Here is a 20188-nt window from a genome sequence, read left to right on the forward strand (position 1 = left end):
GATCCTTAACAAAAAATAAGGTCCCACTTTAGTTCTTTACAAAAAGAAATTAGTAGTCTGATCCCTATGAAATTCAGAGTGGACCCATTTTAGTCTTTTTAAGGGATTAATATGGGTTTTTTTTGAATTTGTGAGGGATCGTGATTTTAACTAAATGGGTCCACTTTGAATTTTATCGGGACCAAAAAGATAATTTCTTTTTGTAAGAGATTAAAGTAGAGACCATATTTTTTATTAGGGACCCAAAAAAAATTTCACTCTTGTTTTTAAGAAAAAATTATTGTTAAGGGTCTTTTTCTTGCCTTTCTTTCACAGGCTTGCACAAATGCTTACTATTACGGGACAGTGGCCAAAGTGTCACTGTTGGCAAAAAAACACCAAAATGCTACGCAACAGTAAATTTTGACAAAATGTCACGTGGCATATTTCGTTACACTGTGTAGCGAAATACGTGTGCAAATATTTTACTACACGGTGTAGCGAAATATGCCACGTCAGAACCAAAAATGCCACGTGTCAAACAGGGAGAATTTCGCTACGAAGTGTAGAAAAATTCTCCCTGTTTGACACGTGGCATTTTTGGTTCTGTGCATTCTGACGCGGCATATTTCGCTACACCGGGTAGCGAATTATTTGCACACATATTTCGCTACACAGTGTAGCGAAATATGCCATGTGACATTTTGACAAATTTTACTGTTGACGTGGCATTTTGGTGTGTTTTTTTTTTCAACAGTGACACTTTAGCCACTGTTCCTACTATTACCATGTTAGATAGTTTGATTCAACAGCCTGATTGGACCTATCTGCATCTGCATGTACGTCAACTTGACTAGCACTTAGGACCTTAATAACACTACCACTCTAAGCTACGAATTACGATTACACCATTCTTGAAAAATGTCATGGCCACGAAAATATTAATCATTTTTTTTTTGGAAACAAAAATATTAATCATTTTAAAAGCTTGTTTGTATCATTTTTTTTAAGTTAGAAGTTATTTTTAAGTTAAAATTAAAAAAAATAGTTTAAAAAAAAATTAAAAGCTATATAGTAATTACATACAAATTTTAGCTTAAAAGTACACATTTAAAAAAATCATCTCTATCTCTATGGTGAAAGATTTATAATTCTTAGATCATGCATATGATTATAAAATATCAATCAATATGAAATTTAAGTTGGGATTGTGCATACCTTGTTGGACCATCACAACACCGGAGGAAAGAAGGCACTATATGTCAGAATCTTTCTCTCTATGCCTATTCCGAAAGTAGCAGTTTCAATGTGATGGGAGCATGGCGGCTCATAAGGTTTAACTCCAATATAAATAGGCTAGAGAGGAGACCTAGCAATCGACTTATCATAACAGATTAAATTGAAATATCTATTAATTTGATTATTTTAGGAAATACAAAAAATGTTAATTAATATTGCCCACATATAAAAATTTCTAACATGTGGCTCTTCATTAAAAAAAAAAACGTACGATTCAAGAAAAACTAATAAGAACTTAAAAAAAAAGCTCCTCGTAGAAGCTTTTAGCTTTTGACTTTTTTCTTCATTATAAAAAAAGAGTTTTTCATTATAAGTGCTTTTCTGAAAACCTGTTTGGCCTAACTTCTGTTTATAAGGAGAAGAGAAGCTAAAAATAAGAGAATCTAAACAGGCACTAAAAAAATGAATATGCTACACAATATATAATTATTAATTTAATCTCATCCAACAGCTTAAATTTTTTAGGTTGAAATAATTTTTTACATTGTATTAGAGCCTTTTGACCATCCTTCAAGGTCAACGGGCTCTCATGTGAGAAGACGTATTAGAGAATAATATACTATATTAAAAAAGCCTTCATTTATCATCTTAAATGTTTAGGTTGAATTGATTCTTTACATAATATAAAATTGTTTCTCTTCCACAATCCTTATTAATGTTAAAAATATTTATATGTGAGTGGTGTAAAGTCTTACAATAGTTAGACCCAAATTATGTGAGGACCATATAAATATAGAAATTCTATAAACTTAATCTTAAAATTTTGAATTAAGATATATAGTTAGTGTTGGGATGAGGTCCCTCAAATTCAGCGCGGAAGCTAGGTCGGCACGTCGAGCTTGGAGCTCGACACTCGAAGGTCGGCCTAAAGTCACCAGATCGGCCAATTTGCAGAAAAATAAAAAATGCAGAGAAGGAGAAACAAAGAGGAAACACAACAAGTTTTAACGTGGAAAACCTACCGTGAGATAGATGAGTAAAAATCACGGGACACTGGTCCAGAAAGTCGTTCTTTATGAAAAAGAAAGATTACAAAGATTCAAACTTCACCAATAATGTTGGTATTCTCAAACTTCTCTAAAGAGGTCACTCTTCAGTCTTCTCTCTAGAGGTATTCTCAAAATGCTCTCAAGCTAACAGAAAAAAAATCTTAGTTGGCTAACATTTTACAAAGGTCTTCATGTGTTTATAAAAGGTGAAGGAAATCTTCTACCTTATTTTAGAATCTTCAATGGTTAGGTGGGCAACATTCATTAAGGTGGCTTGGCAGACATTGAGCAATACACCCATGAATGTGGTGCATGCGCAGCCACCAGTATTAAAAGAAAGAACACACACCCTAACAAATCTCTAATGCGTCGGGTTTATCAGCCTGACACTCTCACAACAATCTTCAAATTTCCTTATTGGTACCGACTTGGTCATCATGTCAGACCAATTCAAGTCGGTATGCACTTTGACAAGTTCGAGCTGTCCATCCTCTACCACTTTCTAGATCCAATGATACCTCACACCAATGTGCTTAGTACGGGAGTGATAAGTCAAGTTCTTTACTAGATGAATAGCACTTTGATGTCACAATTTAGCTCATATTTGTCTTGATCATGGAAGAGTTCAAGAAGGAACTTCTTCGTCCACAATATTTCCTTGCAAGCCTCGGTAGCGGCTATGTACTCGACATCAATCGTCGAAAGTGCCACACATTTTTGTAGTTTAGATTGCTAGGAGACAACTCCTCCTACAAAAGTCATTAAATAACCTGTTGCCGACTTCCTCAAGTCGGCATCTTTCCCGAAGTCAGCATCCGTAAAGCCCTCCAGCTCGACTTTATCTTCTCCAAAGAGAAGGCATAGACTTGTCGTTACTCTGAGATACTTAAAGATCCACTTGACAGCTTTCCAATGTTCCTTGCCAGGGTTAGATAGATACCGACTCACCATTGCAACTACATATTTCAAGTCAGGTCTCGTACAAACCATCGCATACATCAAACTTCGATGGCAGACTGATACAGGATCTTCAGAATCTCATCATTTTCTTCATATGATCTCAGACATTTCTTTTGACTCAGCTTTATGTTTCCATCTAAGGGGGTGCTCACAGTCTTGGCTTTGTCCATATTGAATCTCTTCAAGATTTTCTTGATGTACTTTTCTTGGCTTAACCACAACAGCTTTCTTTGACGGTATCTTGTAATTTAGATTCCAAGGATTTGTTTTGCAGGGCCAAGGTCCTTCATTGCTAAGGACGAGCTCAACTCCTTCTTCAGGGCGGCTATCCTCAATTTGTCAAGCCCTGCAATCAATATGTTGTCAACATATAAAAGCAAAATAAGAAAGTCATCGACCTCATACCTTTTCACAAATACGCAGTGGTCGACCTTCGTCTTCATGAACTTATGCTCAGTTATGAAAGATTCAAACTTTTTGTACCGCTACCGAGGTGCTTGTTTTGAGTCGTACAGGCTCTACTTCAATTGACAAACCAAATTTTCTTTTCATATAGCTCAGAACTCTTCCGATTGCTCAATGTAAATTTCTTCTTCAAGGTCGCCGTTAAGGAATGTGGTCTTCACGTTCATTTGTTCAACTTCGAGATCCTTTGATGCCATCATGGCTAATACAGTTCAAATCAAAGTCATTTTCACAATAGCAGAGAATTTTTTTTCAAAGTATACTCCTTTCTTTTGATTATAGTCTTTCACCATAATTCTTGCTTGTATCTCGGATTTTTGGCGTTCTCCTCATACTTAATTTTGTAGACCCATTTATTCTTCAGATCTCGTCTCCATTGGGGTAGCTCGGTCAATTCATAATTTTGATTTTCATGCAAGGACTTCATCTCGTCCTGCATTGCCTTCTCCCATTCATTCTTCTCGTAGTTCGTCATGGCCTCATCGTAAATTTGAGGTTCTCCATCTTTAGCAACAACAATGTACTCAATAGGAGGGTATCTTGCAGAAGTTCGTCTTACTTGAGTAAAGTGTCTAGGTTGTACTTCAGGTTGAGAGTCCGACTCAACATTCTCATCTCGAACCTTTGTATCAGCTTGTCTTTCATCATCACCTTTAATTGGTTGTTCTTGTTGCTGGTCAATTTCATTATTTTCTTGATTATTTTCTCCCTCTGCTTCAGGTCGGACAGGAGGGACAGTTCTTCACTCCGGACAGCAACCCACACTTTAGACTTCAATATCTCTTTGATTGTTTCGTCCTCATGAAAGACTACATCCCGGCTTTTCACCATTTTTATGTTAAAGGGATCCCATAATCTATATTCGAACTCATATCTCGGTGAGTCGAGGTATATGCATTCTTTTTTCTTTGTGTCAAGCTTCTCCCTATCATCTTTGAAAATATGCACGAAAGCTCGACATCCAAACACTTTCAAGTGATCATATCTGGCTTTCCGACCTAACCATACTTCTTCAAGAATTTTTTCTTCTAGAGGTTGTGATGGTGATAGATTAATCAAATCAACATAAGTTCTGACGGCTTCAATATAGAATGATTTTGACAATCCAATATGGGATAACATACTTTAGACCCTTTCTTCAATAGTCCAGTTCATCCTTTCAGTAATTTCGTTTAGTTGAGAAGTCTTTGAGGACGTCTTCTTCAGTCTTATCCCGACCTCTCTACAATATACACCAAACAGGCCGCAATACTCACCGTCATTGGCAAAACGAACCACTTTCAACTTCTTTTTAGTATCCCTTTCCACCATAGTATGAAATTCTTTAAAGGCTGGGAGTACTTGGTCTTTGGACTTCAACAAATATATCCATATTTTGCAGGATTGGTCATCAATAAAAGAAACAAAGTATTGAGCTTCACCAAGTGATTTTCCAGACATAGAGTAAACATCAGTGTGGACGAGTTTAAGAATATACATGCATCTCTTGGGTTGATCCGGTCTCACAAAGAAATATGGTGCTGCTTTCCGGCTAGACAGTGCGTGCAACTCTTCAGCATTTGGCCCTTCAACCCGGTCAAAAGTATTTTCTTGTTCAAAATTTGGTGCACTTTCTCGGACATGTGGCCGAGGTGCTTGTGCAACAACTCCATGCTAGGTCCATCTCGGAATGAGTTGGCTTCTCCACCATTGATTTTTCCTTGCATCACGTACAATAAGCCTTCTTTTTTGCCTCGGGCAACCACCAAATTTCCCTTGGCTAATTTCCATCTTCCACCTCCAAAATGATTCATTAACCCAACATCATCTAGTTTTCCTACAGAGATGTTTGGCACATTCCTTACTTCTTTCAACATGAGTCGACATCCGACGTTCGTGGTCAGGTTTACATCAACGACTCCAATAATCTTGCTTGTAATTTGATTTCCTATTTTCACAACTCCAAAGTCACCGCTTATGTAATAAGAGAATAAGCCTTTGTGTGGAGTGACATGGAAGGAGGCACCAGAGTCAATAATCCCGACGTAATCATTATAGCCAACATTTAGAAAATTATCTTTACCAAGGAGGAATACCTCAACATCAGTATTGGCAGCCACCATAGTGGTACTCTTCTCTTCTTTCTTCTTAGGCTCGTTTTGATCCGGCTTCATATTGCCGCTCTTCTGGTCTTTCTTCAGAGTCTGACAGTTAGGCTTCTTGTGGTCGAGCTTCCTACAATAGAAGCAAATCAATTCATACTTCGGCCTAGACTGGACACTGGACCTGTCATGACTTCGACTCTTGCTACGACCCCGAGAGTCGGACCTACCTCGATTCTCGGTAACGTTTGCCTCAGATATGCTGGACACACTGCATTCTCTTCTCTTAGATTCTTCATTTAAGAGGCTATGAGTTGTAGAGTCCAATTTCAAATTTCCATCAGGAGATGAGTTGCTCAATGTCACTATCAGGGTATCCCAACTTTCTAGCAGCAAACTTAAAAGCAACAGAGCTTCCATCTCGTCATCAATTTTCATGTTAACAATAGAAAGCTTATTCACGATGTCTTTATAAGTGTTGAGGTGTTAATCATACTCATGTCATCCTTGTATTCGAGCTTCACAAGTCGGCGAACCAAATGTGTCTTGTTCCTAGGAGTCTTCTTCTGAATAATGGACTCTAGCTTCATCCACAACTCATAGGCATTCGTGAACTCGGAAACGTGCTCAACGAGGCTTTTGTCGATATACTTCCTGATCATGACTATGACCTTTCTATTTAAGACTTCTCATTCCTTCGCATTCTTTCCTTTAGATATTATCTCATTGAGGATTGGCTCATAGATATCTTTGCAGAACAAGTGGTCTTCCATCATCAGTCTCCAAAATGTGAAGTTATCAGTTGTCAACTTGAACATTCACCGTCATGAGCAATGCCATTGGTCTCCATCTATCTCCTTCAGAACCCTTGAAATTCGGGCGCTGATACCATTGTTGGGACATGGTTTCTCAAATATAGCACGAAAGCGATTCATAGGTTGGCACGTCGAGCTCGGAGGTCGGCTTGAAGTCATAAATTCGGTCGATTCGCAGAAAAATGAAAAATGCAGAGAATGAGAAACAAAGAAGAAACACAATAAGTTTTAACGTGAAATATCTCCTCTGAGGCAGAGGAGTAAAAACCACAAGACACTGGTCCATAAATTCTTTCACTATGAAAAAGAAAGATTACAAAGATTCAAACTTCACTAATAATGGTTGTATTTTCAAACTTCTCTAAAGAGGTCACTCTTCAACCTTCGCTCTAGAAGTACTCTCAAAATGCTCTCAAGCTAACGAAAAAAAAAAAAATCTTAGTTGGCTAACCTTTTACAAAGGTCTTAATGTGTTTATATAAAATCAAGGGAATCATACACCTTCTTCTAGAATATTCAATGATTAAGTGGACAACATTCATTAAGGTAATTGGATAAACATTGAGTCATGCACCTAAAAATGTGATGCATGCTTAGTCATCAACATTAAAGGAAGGAACACACATCCAAGAGTTAGTCCCCTTATTATGATTTTGTTATTCCTCTTTGTGTATTAAAGAGTTTTGAAGTGCTTCGCAAGGGATTTCTATAAGCCTAAGTAGCATCAACAATTATGTCAATAAAAAGAGTATTTTGTTTAATTAGGGTGGGGGTAGTTGGTGTCGTTACAACATCACTGCTTAGTGCTGTAGATAATTAATTAGGTGTGGTCACTAATAATTAATCTTCCCGGTCCCCCCTTGTATAAACTTTCATTTATTAGATTAGATCTGGTTTGACTTTTAACAGGTAATACATATAAATAACCCAAAAGTTTTTGGTGAGTGACCAATGTGCATGCTAAAGCTGATACATCTTGTTTTCCAAAGATCATCATATACAATCACAAGAGATATTTTGTTTCAATGTAATTTCATCCATTATTACATAAACATCTTGTGGTTATTTCATTGATGATCAAGAAACAGAGAAAAATAAATCAAATCTCAAATGTTGAACAAATAAACAAATTATCAACTGTTTCCGTATACTTTTAAAAAAAATGCTTCACTTTGGCCGATCATAATTGGGATTTGGGTAGTGAAAAATTTATAAAAAGTAAATACTCAGTTTAGTCATCTAAAAATACGCATTGATTCTCTAAAGACGTTGATATTAATATGATTTTTCCTTGTGTAAAATTAATATTAACTTATATATGGGCTAAATTGATGTCTAATTAATATACGTCGGAAGACAAAGTTGATATATATTTTAAGGGTTTATTTTTTTTAAAGTTACTTTAGACAACTTTGTCTAATGTTCACCGAAATGATGTTATTTTGGGGCAAAAATTATGATGTATTTATAATTTTAATTTATTTCAAAGTTATAATAGTCTTTATTATTCTAATTTTTTAATTTTAACCCCAAAACGATATCGTTTCTATAGATATTAGACAAAATTGTCTAAAGTAACATTAGATATCTTTTTTTCTATCCATATTTTAATTATTGAAAACCAAATCGATGATAAAATATTTAGAGAACTAATTTAATATTTTGTATATCTTCAAAAACTAATTTTAAGGTTTAATCATTTTTAAAACTCTAACATGACTCTTGCTTTAAAAATTAAATAAAAAAATGACATGGTAACGGAGGAAATCACGTGAGGATAAAAAGTTGCCTTTTAAACCAAACAGAGGAGAAATTTTTTTTTATTTTTTTTTTGGTAAGCAAGGAGAAATTATTTCAACTAAGTCAAATGGGGTAACTTATAATGGATTCAATTTTGATGTCTTGTTAATGGAAAAAAAAAAAATTGCATCATTGAATTTAATTTTGACACTTTATATATTTGTTAGTATAATTAAAATCATTAAATGATTTAATAATATATTATAAATATATTGTTTATTTTTTAAAAATTAACAATTAAACTCATTATTATTGTTTTGAAGGAAAATAAAATGTCATGGGTACTTGTGGTATTGCTTTCTAATAAAAACATAACATGCATATTATTTCTTTCATGTAATCCATAACAAAATTAAAAAGGAAGATAAAGTTGACAAGAGTAATACACATGTTATGTTTTTATTATAAGACAGTACCAAAAAACAAATAAAGATAATTTTACGTCAGTGTTTTAGTATTCTACTTGTCTATACTATAGGCTGCATGGGTTTATGTAATAATTAAGGATAAAATCAATTAAAATAAAGGTTTTGCTAATAAGTAGGATCACTTGTCAAAGAAAAAAAACACAGAGAATATTAAATAAAAGTAAAGCTTTATGAATTTTTATAATATATCAAATGTTTTTATTTTTAATTCTTTAACCAGTGCTTTTAAAAAATATTGGCATAATAAGATCAGATAAGTTATTTTATTTACCTACCTGATATACTCATATTCAACAGTATTAGATTAGAATCTCAAGAGAAAGAGAGAAATAATAAGATTCTAATCTAATAGTACAAAGAGTAATAAGTAAGGTAAAAAAAAAACAAAAAAGGTAAAATAAGATTATTAAATTCCACACTCAAGCCACAAATACCTGCCTTTATTTTCGGATAGGAGTAACTAGGGAAGATTGTATGTGATAGTGGAAAAAAATCATTGCTAATAATCATGAACACGACGTGTGGTATCTACTTACAGAAAAATGGTAGCCTCTCCTCGCTGTGTATTGCTTATAACCATTCCTTTCAACCAAAACCAGAGTTGGAGAGTATCCCTACATTTAGCTTTCACTAGACCAAACAAGGTAGGGAATATTACTATCATATAGGTGACTACCAATGGAAGAAGATAACTGAGCAGTGGCATAGCATAGGTATAGGATACTTAATAAAGAAAAGATAAACTTTCATGCATGTAGACAAATCTTTTAATTTTTTTTTTATATATTATTCATCGGTTGATTAATTATTTAACTAGTTTCATTCGAGGCGAATATAATCACATAAACAATGAGATTTTTCCTGTCAAGTTTTAACACAGTTACGTTTTTAGGGATTAAAAATGAAGATTATTAATTAGACAAATAATTTCTTACCAATTAATTTACGTGTGATTTTTCTTTTATCAATAGAAGTTTAATTTGGTAAAGAAAGACCAAAAGCTGGCCTAGATAGAAACATGTATAGATTATCATTTAGATGAGTTCGCAAGTGGTCAAGAATCGAGATTGCCGTAAACGAATGGCTTGCTCTCAAATCACAATTAAAAAAATTGAATTACAAGATAATCAACCGAAATCTTCATCCACAAGTCACTCTCAGAACTTAAAATAGGTTTGTAAGTATACGGTCATTGTCATGAAACCGATAAATGTACATACTTATTTGATTTTTCTGCACCAAATTTATGGCATGCATTTGAATTTGACTTCTAATCTGTTCATAAAAAAATAAGGTAGGAAGAAATTTGGTATCTGTGTATTTTTAATTTTGTATTTTTAATTTTTCGAGTTACCTTATCATTTTTTAATATGTTAGAAAACTTTTATTTTGGATCAAGTGGGAAGCTTTCTTAAGTGTATTATTGTGATATGTGTGTGTATATATATATAATGAGTAAACTAAGTTTAAAATGAAAAATAACAAAGTTCAAAAAATAAAAAAACTGTTTTTTTCTGAGCAAGTTAAATAGTTGTTAATTTTGTATCAAAAAATAAATAAATAGTTGTTAATTTTCTTGTGAAAAAGAAAAAGTAGGTCAAAAAGGGTAGGAACGTGGAATTTCAAATGTGAAAAACGGCGCCGTGAATAAAATAACAGTATAACGACACGTGTCAAAACACTTTAATTTTGATTCACCCCATTGGTTTGTCGTGACCCGCACGCGTGACGAACGGTCAAACATCATATGCTAAACAACTGCTCAAAACGCGGGGAAAGAAGCTTTTTCTATTTCTAATTTCTTAGGGAAGAAATATTTTTTTATTAATAAAGCAGAATAAATCAGCATAAAATTTTATTCTTAAAAAAAAAAAACAATTTTGTTTAGGAAAATACTTGATAGTTATTAATTTTGTCAGTTGTTGACTATAACATCAATGAATAATCTAACCACTTCAACACACCTTACCTTAATTTTGATATATTATGATTGAATTTGTCAAAATTTTCAAATTGTGCATTATTATTATTATTATTTTATTATTACATTGTTGCATTACGTCTAAATGATAAAAAAAATCAAAAGGGTTACGTAGTTTATACTTTATACTTTAAATTTTACAAACCCAACTTTCTGCAACAAAGTTATATTAAGTGTTCGAGTTTAACCAAGGCCATAATAACATTAAAACTGAAAATGCCTTAGGAAGAAAATTAGATATTAGGGAAAAATAATTAAGAGGATGATGTAATGTTAATGGGGCAGGTGAAAATGGTAGAAGCAGCAAAGCAAATTAGGAATGGCACACACAATCCGAGAGAAAGCACAAAATTGGGGATATATTAATAATCATCTAAGTTTTTTTTTTCCACCTTAATATGAATGACATATCACTTCACTCTTTTTTCAAAAAAAATAGTAGAAAGTATGTGTTTATAAAATAAAACTTCTAACATATAATAAAAGTACACATCTCTTCTCGTTAAAATAGGTGGCAAAATAAGAGAAATACGAAATTTTTTTATGCACATATAAAAAATTGGTAAAATTCATTTTTTCTTTTTTTAGTAGATCTCATTTATTTATTTTGTTACGTTGCATGAGAGAATAAAAAATATATTCCCTAAAAAATAAGATAGAATAAAGTTAATTAAATGCTAAAGGAATTTATGAATATCATATTGCAGGAGAGATTTTGTGTTATATTATAAAAACATCTTATACGAGACTCACATTTAAAATTATTTTTTTAGAAAATAAAATAAAATAGGGACACATGATGAGATGTGTCTGCAATAACATGACATAACTTCCTTCTACAAAATAATATTCATAAATCCCAATGTTAAATGTGTTAAAAAGTGAATAGATGCAAAGCTAGTGTGTGTGTGTAGCATTGCCTGTGATTATATATTTCGTGAGCTGAGCTAAGGTGTTTGTATTTGGAAGCGTGTAGTGTACTGTTTTCGTGTTCTTATAGACTTCCAGTTCTGCTTTCACTATTTTCATTTAATACTAATATACACATATACACTAGTGTTTCTTTTTTAGGTGTTAATTATTTTTCTGATATATATAGCTTAAAGCTGCAAAGCATAGGACTCAAGTAGCATGCACTCTGCTTGCTGTTTCAAGCAGAGAGAGAGAGAGAGAGAGAAAAGGGGTTTTAGTTTTTGTTTTAGTTTTGGCATTGGTGCTTGTGCTTGAGAAGTGGAAAGAAAGAAGGAAGCAGTATCAGCGTCAGTGTGATGAGTGGTTTCACTGAAAGGTTGGTTTCTTTTGAAGGTAGAAAAAGAAACAAGTACTAAACTCAACCCAATAATGCTTAGGTCCGCGTGCTTTGATGCAAACTGATGGGGCTTTAATTTTTGCTTGCTTTGTGCCACCAACTTAAGAAAGAAAGAAAGATCTGCACGGTGTCCCTTTTTCGCAGGTTTTTTTTGGTTCCTTGTTCGTTCGTTCTGCTTTTCAGCTTGCTTGGATTCTTTCTTTGTTTTCTCCGACAACAAAATGAGATTCTTATATTAAGAATATGGACCCTTTTGTTCTTTTTTACTCTCCAACATAAGAAAATGGGGTGGTGAATGGTACTTGCCACTTTGTGTCTTGTGATGATGGAAGAGGGAAAGGAGGATTTTTTTGTTTGGTGGGGTGCAGCTTTTGGAGGTTTTGAATTGAAGACGTAGAAACAAGGGTTCCTCTGAGTGAGAGTCGTGCAGCATAGGAAATATAGGATGGCTTCCGTAGAAGAAAAGATTAAAACTTGTGGAGTTGGAGGAGGATTAGTTGTTGGGGGTCAAACATTTGTTGCTGAGATGAAACTGCTGAAAGAAATGCAGGAACATTCTGGTTTGTTGTTTCCTTTTCATCTTTCTAAATCATAAATTCTATGTGGTTTTTCATATTTCTAGTTCTGAAACAAAGATCAATTTTTTTTTTTTTTTTTTGTTACATCTTAATAAATAGGCTTTGTTTGATGATGCTAATTTTTCAGGGGTTCGACAGACTTTAAATTCAGAGTTATGGCACGCTTGTGCAGGCCCTCTTGTGTCGTTGCCTCAGGTTGGAAGCCTTGTGTATTATTTCCCTCAGGGACATAGCGAACAGGTGAAACTCTTGTTTTAATTTTTTTTCAAGTGCTAATTCTAGCATTGGTTTCTTATCTCTTAATTTATGAGTAATAATACAAAGGCTTAGTAGTTTCTGTTGATTGGCTGAAACATGTGTGTCCCCTTTCTCTTAATTTCTGAACAGGTGGCAGCTTCAACTAGAAGAACAGCTACCTCACAGATTCCAAACTATCCCAATCTTACATCTCAGTTACTGTGCCAAGTTCAAAATGTCACACTTCATGTGAGTGTTCTTGATTGGTTGATCCCTTGTTGCATTTGTCCTCAAGTGCTCATTTCAACTTCAAAAAAAAAAAAAAAATTATTATAACTCCCATCAAAAGTTTACCATTTTTCTGTATGTTATCATAGGCAGATAAGGAGACAGACGAAATCTATGCTCAAATGAGTCTTCAACCACTGAATTCTGTAAGCTTGGAAGTCTCAGTTCTGGAATTATTGTTACTGCATATTTAAACGTCATGATTATTTGTGATATGTTGAATATTCTTCTCAGATTAAGTTTCTCTATCTCAGGAAAAAGAAGTCTTTCCTATAACTGAGTTTGGTCTAAACCACAGTAAACATCCCACTGAATTTTTCTGCAAAACTTTGACTGCTAGTGACACCAGCACACATGGTGGCTTTTCGGTTCCACGAAGGGCAGCAGAAAAGCTCTTTCCTCCATTGGTACATCTATAACACCAGTTTGTTGCAAATCCTCTTTTGGCCTGTGTTTGGGGAAGATGTTGTAGTACCTCAATTCCCATTTGATTAATATATATTCATTTCAGGATTACACAATTCAACCCCCAACCCAAGAACTTGTTGTCCGAGATTTGCATGATAATACCTGGACATTTCGACATATATACCGGGGTGAGGATGCTTTCTTCATTCAACTCTATTTGTTACTTTGGTAGAAAATAGGAATGGATTTTTGATGTTGTAGATTCAATTTCATATTTAGCAACTGCATCCTTCTTTTTTGCTGCAAGTTATTGTTTTTCTTGGCAGCTTATTTTTGAACCCATTCTTGTTTTTATCATTTTGACCTTGTGTGCATTTTGTTTGAAAGGGCTGGATTGGGTCAGAGTCCTTACACTGCTATTTTTTTTTCCATTTTTTATGTAGGTCAACCAAAGAGACACCTTCTCACAACAGGATGGAGTTTGTTTGTAGGCTCAAAAAGGCTTAGAGCTGGGGATTCTGTTCTTTTTATCAGGTAAATGGTGGCAACAAGCAATATTCACTATTTAAATGTTAGCATATAGAAGGTGGAATTTTCAATTCTTAAGGAAAGGGAAGGAACACAGTAGAGTACTAAATTTTGTTTGCTTCATTTTTTTTCACACTGTTGCAACTTGCTAGCAAAATCATTATTATTATCTTTATATAGGTAGTGTATTATTGTGAAAAACAAAGTCTGCAAAATTCTTGTAACATGCATTGTCTATTCTCCATGGTGTTGTTGCAATATAATGGAACCAAAATATTGTGAATATCATGGAATTCAGTTTGGCAACTTATTCTTCATTGTCATACTAATAGTGATATGTCAATTGTTACAAGGGATGAGAAATCGCAATTGCGAGTTGGTGTGAGGCGTGTTAATCGTCAACAGACAACACTGCCATCATCAGTACTTTCTGCAGATAGCATGCACATTGGTGTGCTTGCTGCTGCAGCTCATGCTGCTGCTAATCGAAGTCCATTTACTATTTTCTACAATCCAAGGTATATTTTATATGTTCATACCCTCACCTAGCATATATTTAAGATATAATGTTGTTGCAAATATAGCTCATGGGATAATTTCCTTTGAGTATAATGTCTATTTCTACTTATTTGTAGGGCATGTCCTTCAGAATTTGTTATTCCGTTGGCTAAATACAGAAAAGTTGTATATGGGACTCAGGTCTCAGTTGGCATGAGATTTGGTATGATGTTTGAGACAGAGGAATCGGGTAAGCGCAGGTAAATTTCCTGAAGGCTTGGATTATGCTGTAGCTAAATATGCTTCCTTAACTAAATTGTTATGATATCTGTAAAGTTCTGAGCAAGCAAGCAAAAGTTGACATATACTTCATCTTTCTGCAGATATATGGGTACAATAGTTGGTATCAGTGATGTGGATCCTTTGAGGTGGCCTGGTTCTAAGTGGCGAAATATTCAGGTAGATTAAGCTCTGGTCACCCCCATCAAAAGTTTGTTCTTTGACATTCATTCGATATTTTACTTATTACTATAGTATTGCACGTTACTATAGTTAATAAATAGTATGATGAGTCAAAATTGCAGTAAAAATATTGAGTCTCATTTTCTATGCATAAGAATTAAGGGGGATAAATTTATAAGCAGAAGCTATATGATTTCTGATTTGTTGTATAATCCATTCTAATATTTCTATAAAGCATACTACATATTGGAGCTTAAGCTTATAGTGGATTGGCCTACTTTCCTAGCTCAGCATCAGAACAACTAACAATTTCTATGTAAACAGGTGGAGTGGGATGAGCCAGGGTGTGGAGATAAGCAGAATAGAGTTAGTGTATGGGAGATTGAAACTCCTGAAAGCCTTTTTATCTTTCCTTCTTTGACTTCAAGTCTAAAACGGCCGTTACAATCTGGACTTTTGGGTAAGTTTCATATTTCTATTTTCCTTCTCTGTCGATGAGTCTTCTGTTTTATGACTTATTATGTTGGTTGGTGCAGAAAATGAGTGGGGAACATTGTTAAGAAGACCTTTTATGAGAGCTCCTGAAAATGGAACATTGGAGCTCTCAAACTCGATACCAAATCTCTACTCAGAACATCTGATGAAAATGTTATTTAGACCCCAACTTCTTAACAATAATGGAGCCTTTTTATCGGTCATGCAACAAGAATCTGCTGCTACTAGAGGTCCCTTACAAGAGGTGAAGACAACATTGGCAACAGAGAACCAAAATGTTCATCTTGCAAGTACAGAGAGCATGCCACCAAAAAATCTACATTCTCAGTCAGTACCCGACCAACAACATAATGCCTTTAACATGCATTCACTGATGAGAAGTGACCAACCTGAAAAATTGCATCCTATGGCCAAAATTGATAATCATCTTCCTTCTGGAACATTTACTGATAAGTCAAAATTAGAATCTGAAGTGTTACCTGATCATATGTTTGACTTCCCTTCCATGGAAGGCTGCAACATTGAAAAAATGGCTGCAAATCCTGTTAACCCGAAAATCCTAGCAAGCCAATTGGCATTCCATAATCACAACCAGAGTCCATTACACACTCAAACTAGTCCATGGCCTATGCAGTCTCAACTAGAATCATCGATATCGCATCCTCAACTGATTGATATGTCCCCCCAATCTGATTCTGCTATTGTAAATGGCCTGCTTCCTCAGCTAGACATTGATGAATGGATGATGTATTCTTCTTGCCAACCTTTTTCTGGACAAAACAGATCAACTGGGCCTTCATCAGATTTGCAAGAACATACCTCACTTCAAACTCAAGCAGTGAATCCCCCTTTACCTTCGATGAACCAAGAAGTGTGGGATCATTATGTCAAGAATTTGAAGTTTTTATCTCAACCGGACCAGCTAACATCCATTTGTCAGCCAGGGATGTATGGCCTCAATGGTATATCTAGTTCAAACAATTTGAGGGATCTTTCAGCTGAGAGCAACAACCAAAGTGAAATTTGTGTCAATGTTGATGTTAGTAACAGTGTAAGTACCACCATGGTTGACCCTTCTACTTCAAGTGCCATTTTGGATGAGTTTTGCACAATGAAGGACAGAGATTTTCAGAATCCACAAGATTGCATGGTTGGAAACTTGAGTTCTAGCCAGGATGTCCAGTCTCAGATAACCTCCGCAAGTCTTGCAGAATCACATGCCTTTTCTCTGCGAGACATCCCTGACAACTCAGGTGGGACATCTTCAAGCCATGTAGATTTTGATGAAAGCAGCTTTCTGCAGAATAACTCATGGCAACAAGTAGCTGCACCCATCCGAACCTACACCAAGGTTTGTAGTGGAAAAACTCTTTCTAAATTTGCATTCATACTATGATATCTTAAATTGACATAAATTGTGAGGGTAGAGGCGAGGGGATTCCTTGTATGCACACAGGAGCAGTTTTACCACTACATTGCTCGCCCTCAAATATAAGCCTGCAAATTATTGTTTTCAAAGTTCAACTATATTATTTGGCTCAACATCTTTTAATCACGTATGTCATCATGGTTCTGATCTTTTTTGGGCTTACAGGTGCAAAAGGCAGGTTCTGTAGGAAGATCAATTGATGTAACTACTTTCAAGAACTATGAGGAGTTGATCCGCGCTATTGAATGCATGTTTGGACTCGATGGTCTGCTGAATGACACCAAAGGTTCAGGATGGAAATTGGTATATGTAGACTATGAGAGCGATGTTCTACTTGTTGGGGATGATCCTTGGGAGTAAGTTTCTTACCTTCTCTTGTAATGTGGGATCTTTACATGCTTGAGTTTAATAGGCTTATTATGCTTAGAATTCTTTTGAACCAAAAAAAGAAAAGAGACCCTTTTAGAGTTTAGATAGAACCTTAGGAAAAATCGTTATTTTGATTGGCATTCTCATGTTATATATCCTTCGTTCAAATTCTTTGTGCAGGGAATTTGTGGGCTGTGTCCGCTGCATCAGAATATTATCACCTTCAGAAGTTCAGCAAATGAGTGAAGAGGGGATGAAACTTCTAAACAGTGGAGCATTGCAAGGGATCAATGCTTGAATGTTCAGGTGGCTGCACAAGAGATCACTAAGCCATGCTTTGCAATTTTCTTCTAACGTTCGAAGCAATCTCTCAAAAAGTAAAAGGCATTTGTTGTGGGAGAAGTCATATATTACCTTGTCCTACAAAGTTGCCATGTAATGTATGAATTAAAAGGAACACTCATTTGGCAAGATTGGAGTATTAGTAGGTATGGACCAAACCTTGAAGGAGGAAGAGTCTTAGTTTGTGAAAGATCAAAGGTTATAAAATGTTCCATTGAGTCAATGATTCCATACCTATTCTTGTAAGTCATTCTTGCAGGCAAGTAGCAATATTATGCTTTATTAATACGCGTTGGAATCTTGCTAATCAATCAACCATCCAAGTACCAATGCTACCATATTTCCATGCCAGTTGGGTTATAAGCATTTAGCAAATTATAAAAAAAAAGAAAGGAAAATGAAGAAAATAAACACTAACAAAAATTATAGCCTAACTGTTATGATTCGATCTGATTTTGACCTAAAGAGCACAACACTCTACTTATTTTTATGAATCGATCTGATTTTTAACCTAAAGGACGCAACATTCTTTACTTATCTTTATCAACCCAAGCGCCTAACTTCGATCCATAATGGACCTTGTCAAAACAAAATGTTGGTTTCACCAACACTTTTTTTTTTTTTTTTTTCCAAACAAAATGTTCTTAGCCGAAGGTATAATCACCCTAATAATTGGCTTAAAGAGAACGTATAATCTCCGTTCATTACATTGTTAAGGTCAATTTTGAGTTCAATTGTGTGCAAATTATAAGCATAATATTGAATTTTAAGGGGTGTTTGGTAGGAGGTGAAATTTTTTTTTTCCAAAAAAAGTGGGGAAGGAAAAATTATTTATTTATGTTTGGTAAGAGATGAAGTAAAAGTAAGGCTGGGAAAAAAAAAATTCCCATCAATTGTTTTTTCCATATCGAATTGTTATGGAAGATTGCCATTGATGGGGTAGAAAAAAAAAATTTCCATGTTGTAGAAAAATTAACATATAGCAACAATAAAATTAATCAAACATTTCCGAAAAAAATTAGCCTACCAAACGCCTTTTAGTAACTTACCCGAAAAAAAAAAAAAATTCCATCATATTTCCAAAAATTATTTTTTCTCGGTAAAAAATATTTCTCCTCGAGACTAATAATGGGGTGCACATTTTCAGCCACAGTGATTATCCAAAAAATAAACACTGACATAATTCAAAGGTAGAAGAATTTTAGGGCCACAATTTTTGTGACCATGAGTAACTGCAACTGTGTATGCGTGCTATAAGATAATTTAACAAAGGGAAAAACAAAATTAATTCAGCAAGCAAGCACACACTGACATAATTCATCTCAATGACCATATTACTGATACATCCCCAAGCAATCAAGCATCCCACAGTAACGGTGCTCGTGTTATTATATTTAAATAGAAAGCTTCAACTTCAAGGTGTTTGAAGATTGCGGACACATATCTAGTTTAAGATATTATATAATTTAATCGATGCACTTCAAACCTGCGCATGATGAGCAAAGATATACAAGAGACAAAAACCACATCTAGTTTAAGATATAATCAGATTCGAAAATTCTAATCAGATCCTCAGCTGCTATAAATTTACTATAAGCATCCAAATTCTATGGCCTAATTAATCAGCCAAGACAATCTAGGCTCACTTCTTTGCAATAAATTGGGCTTGGTGAAGAATAATGTAAAGAACATACAACACCCCAAAAGCTAGCTCAAAGGGTGGGAGTGCCCATAAACCTCACATTAGTAGCCTATACAACCAATGTGGGACTATATTTCTCAACACGGCCCCTCACACAAGAGCCCACTGAGCTTGAAGAGTGGACAATGCAACAGACCCAAGTCTACCTGTGCTAAGAAACGCCACAAGAGAAAGTGCGGGGCGGCAAGGCTCTGATATCATGTAAAGAACCTTGGGATACACCACCCCAAAAGCTAGCTCAAAGGGTAGGAGTGCCCAAGGTTTTATAAAGGCCACATTAGTTGCCCACATAATCAATGTGGGACTATATATCTCAACACACCCCCTCACACAAGAGTCCTTTGGGCTTGAAGCGTAAATTATGCACAGGCCCAATTTTTGGTTTACCTTTTGTGCTTTTTTTGTTTTTAATTCCACCTTAAAGTGGGGGACGGTGAGGCTCTGATACCATGTAAAGAACCTTGGGATACACCACCCAAAAGCTAGCTCAAAGGGTGGGAGTGCCCAAGGCCTTGTAAACTCCACATTAGTTGCTCTTCAACCAATGTGGGACTATATATCTCAAGAAATAATTTGGGTTATCAAATATGAAGTGGATGTTGCAAATAAAAAATTGTGTTTTTGAATTTCCTAGCACATGTTCATCCGTGATAATTGATTTATCCCCCAGTCTTCAACTCTCTCCCTTCTAGGTCCCCTATTAGGTTTGAAGCCTTAATTACATCCTTGTGAATAAACACAATCTC

The 20188-nt window shown here is 34.9% G+C and overlaps 1 protein-coding gene across 1 annotated transcript; it reads left to right on the forward strand.

Annotated features, from left to right (window-relative positions):
• The first annotated feature begins 12551 nt into the window (after positions 1–12551).
• Positions 12552–17696, forward strand: LOC133300960 (auxin response factor 5). The gene is made up of 14 exons (XM_061500549.1): positions 12552–12666; positions 12812–12924; positions 13072–13170; positions 13299–13355; positions 13464–13616; positions 13721–13805; positions 14061–14151; positions 14499–14663; positions 14781–14903; positions 15027–15102; positions 15430–15565; positions 15642–16951; positions 17195–17385; positions 17579–17696. Exons 1-14 carry the CDS (start codon positions 12552–12554, stop codon positions 17694–17696), a joined length of 2832 nt encoding a protein of 943 aa, XP_061356533.1.
• Positions 17697–20188: the final 2492 nt, after the last annotated feature.

The sequence above is a fragment of the Gastrolobium bilobum genome, unplaced genomic scaffold (assembly GCF_033153095.1).
Source record: "Gastrolobium bilobum isolate Gb01-03AN ecotype WA unplaced genomic scaffold, APGP_CSIRO_Gbil_v1 utg53088, whole genome shotgun sequence".
Lineage (NCBI taxonomy): Eukaryota > Viridiplantae > Streptophyta > Magnoliopsida > Fabales > Fabaceae > Gastrolobium > Gastrolobium bilobum.